This window comes from Artemia franciscana, unplaced genomic scaffold (assembly GCF_032884065.1).
Source record: "Artemia franciscana unplaced genomic scaffold, ASM3288406v1 Scaffold_4695, whole genome shotgun sequence".
Lineage (NCBI taxonomy): Eukaryota > Metazoa > Arthropoda > Branchiopoda > Anostraca > Artemiidae > Artemia > Artemia franciscana.
Window position 1 is genome coordinate 10,791 of NW_027065143.1, and position 3,252 is coordinate 14,042.

Consider the following 3,252-nt stretch of genomic DNA (forward strand, 5'->3'; position numbering starts at 1 on the left):
CTAATTTAGGACTTTGACTTAATTAGCCTACCAAAATTTTCCTATCCTATGCAATTGAAATAATTTTCCCTTTTCAGAGCATTAAGACAATTTATCACAATAAAAAATATCCAAAGCATATTGAATGGAATGACTTAAAAAGGCAAATGACAACCACAATTTGAAATCTTACAATTAAACTTCTGGCCACACAAATTGTATTAGGCTACCCAGCTCTGAAATAATTGCTGAAGCTGTATTTGCCTGTAAAATTTGAAACAGGCCCAAAGTCCTAGCCTCTTCCTTGTCAAAACTTCACACAGCATTAAAACAATAATTACACGTGACCAATGTTGTTATTATTCGCAATTAATCTTGCCGTTTTAAGTGACCTTTGGCCAGACAAGTATTTGTTGCTATCTTTTAGGGGTTAAACCTTGATTAGTAAAAATCCCATTGGACAAGTAAACAAACACACCCATGGGTTTTGTAGATAAGCTATGTTTATAGTGGAATAGTATGATTAATATTTCTAAGGAAGCCTATCAAGTCCCTTGGGAAGAGGGTGGGATTCAAGTTGTATTTGCAGTTGAACTGTCTATTGAGTTTGTAAGTTCAGTTCAGAAATTTCAGATGGAATATAGGCATACTGACAAGACTTATAAAATTATATGCAGAGAGCATACTAATACAGTTATATTGGAGATTACTTCAGATTTAGGAGTTTGTAAGTAGCATAATCTTATCTGTGCTTATAAAATATTAAGGTTTTCTGGAGAGCTAGGCCTAGCTTTCAAAGGCCAGTAGGGTAGGCTCTGATGCACAGAACGAAGGTTTTTTATCAGTTAGAAAGGTGTGTCATTAGGAATAGAGCTTGGGAATGCACATTTCCTATTACCATTGTTTCTTATTTTACCCTAAATTTTCAATTTAAACAATCTCAATTTTAGATGTATTTTTCCCTCTACTCATTACTTTTCCTAATCTCTCTCTAAGATAACAAAAAGTAGCTTTTCTAATAGTTTACGCTATTTAAAATTTTATGATCAAATCACTAATGGGACAGCTAAGAAATAGCCTAGACATAGACCTATATTTAGAATTAATTTCATCCTGAATCCTAATATAGACCTATCATTTGTTTGTATCAGAGAACTTAAACTGCTCCCCCCTAATCTATATATATATATATATATATATATATATATATATATATATATATATATATATATATATATATATATATATATATATATATATATATATATATATATATATATATACATATATATGTGGTAAAATTCTAGTTGTGTGATGACTTTTTGCTATCTTGAAAAGGGGTTAGATTAGGTTAGGAAAATGAAACATTCTGGGATGGGTCTACAGGCTAAAGTATATCCAAGGAAGATATTTTAAAGTACCCACCTCCACTCCTTCTTCCTCTAGAGCAGGGCTTCTTAAACTGTGGGTCGCGACTACTGAAAGGGGGTCGCAAAGATCTGATACTTTCAATCATTATAAATAAAATTTTTAAATTAGTATACACACTACATACAAATATAAATACAAGTGAAAATCATACAAAATACTATTGTAGTTTTATTATAACTTTTTTTGAAAAAAGTGGCAATGCAAAACTGTTATGTAGGGCATATAAATGAAAATATGGAAGTAGCATTTAAAATAATAAATACAATGTGCTCCTCGATTTTCAGCTGAACCTTCGACATTGATGTCTGGCCGCCGGCGTCAGTGTTTGCAAGATAACTTAGTGATTATAAGTACCCAGACACCACATTGCCTTACAGCTTACACATACTGTTTGTTCTTCAGTTTGGACTCAGCTTTGTCTTTGTAGTGACATGTGTCACAACAATTTTGTTTCATAATAATTTTAATTATTATCTTAAAGTTCAACTACATTTTGTTTAATTATTTATTATTATTTAACTATCATGGATAAATGGCTAATTAAAATTCCAATTAATAAGTCTGCCACGCCGTCACAACCAAGGTGCAGTGCTTCAAATCCGACTTCTTGCAAAAAAAAGAAAATATGACAAATCATATTTGCAGTATGGCTTCACATGCTCTTCTCACAACAATGAAGAACAACCAGTGTGCTTAATTTGCAAAGAAGTTTTGGCTGCAGAAAGCATGAAACCGTCAAAACTGCAACATCATTTGAATACTAAACATGCAACGTTATCAAAAAAGCCAATAGAATATTTTGAGCGTCTTTTGCAAACATCAAATACAGAAAAGAACACTTTGGAGAAGTGTGTTACTTTGAATGATAAATATCTATTGGCATCGTATGAAGTTTCGTATTCGATAGTAAAAACGAAAAAGCCTTTTACTATTGGAGAGCAACTTTTACTACCTGCAGCTATAAGAATGTCTGAAATTGTTCATGTAAAACAGTACACTGCTGAAATTAGTAAAATTCCATTATCAAATGACACTCTGTCAAAAGAATTTTCAGACATTAGCAATGATCAATTTCAACAGCTTCTTATGAGGCTTAAAGACAGGTCAAAGTTTGCAATACAACTGGACGAGTCGACAGGCATTTCAGAAATGGTACAGTTGTTACTTTTTGTAAGATATATTTATGAAGGAAGCATTCATGAAGATATACTTTTTTGTTCTCCTCTGGAAGGTCATATTCGTGGAAAAGATATATATATAAAAATAAATGAGTTTTCTGAAAAAGAAGGATTAAATTGGAAAAATTGTGTTGGTGTGTGTGCACTGACGGTGCTGCAGCAATGACTGGACAAGATCTTGGTTTTACAGCATTTGCTAAAGCTGGAAATGATCATATTACATTTACACATTGTATGATTCACCAAGAGGCATTTATTTTTTTAAAAAATGCACCAGAATTAATGTTAAGTTTTTGATGCAGTCAAAAACATTAACTTTATTAAAAGTTGAGCACTTAATAGTCGATTGTTTAAAAATTTGTGCATTGATATGGATTTGGATTACACAAGTTTATTGCTACATACTGAAGGTAGGTGGCTATCAAGAGGTCGAAGTTTAAACGATTATTAACTTTAAAAGATGAAGTTCTTATATTTCTAACAGAGCAAAATTCTAATTTGGCCGATTATTTTCACGATAATTTATGGCTTCTCAAGCTGTGCTATTTGGCAGATATTTTTGATAAAATCATTTATATGAATTTATTGATGCAGGGAGTCTGCGTTAATATGTTTATGTTAAAAAATAAACTCGAGGCCTTTGTTAAAAAATTCTTATATGGAA

General features: G+C 31.6%; 1 protein-coding gene across 1 annotated transcript; it reads left to right on the forward strand.

The window, feature by feature from the left end:
• Positions 1-516: 516 nt before the first annotated feature.
• On the forward strand, positions 517-2,754 carry LOC136043344 (zinc finger BED domain-containing protein 5-like; the record flags this gene model as incomplete). Its single annotated transcript, XM_065728267.1, has 2 exons — positions 517-702; positions 2,056-2,754. Coding segments are annotated over 2 exons (885 nt in total), but the record flags the coding sequence as incomplete, so codon positions are not given.
• Between the last annotated feature and the right edge of the window lie 498 nt (positions 2,755-3,252).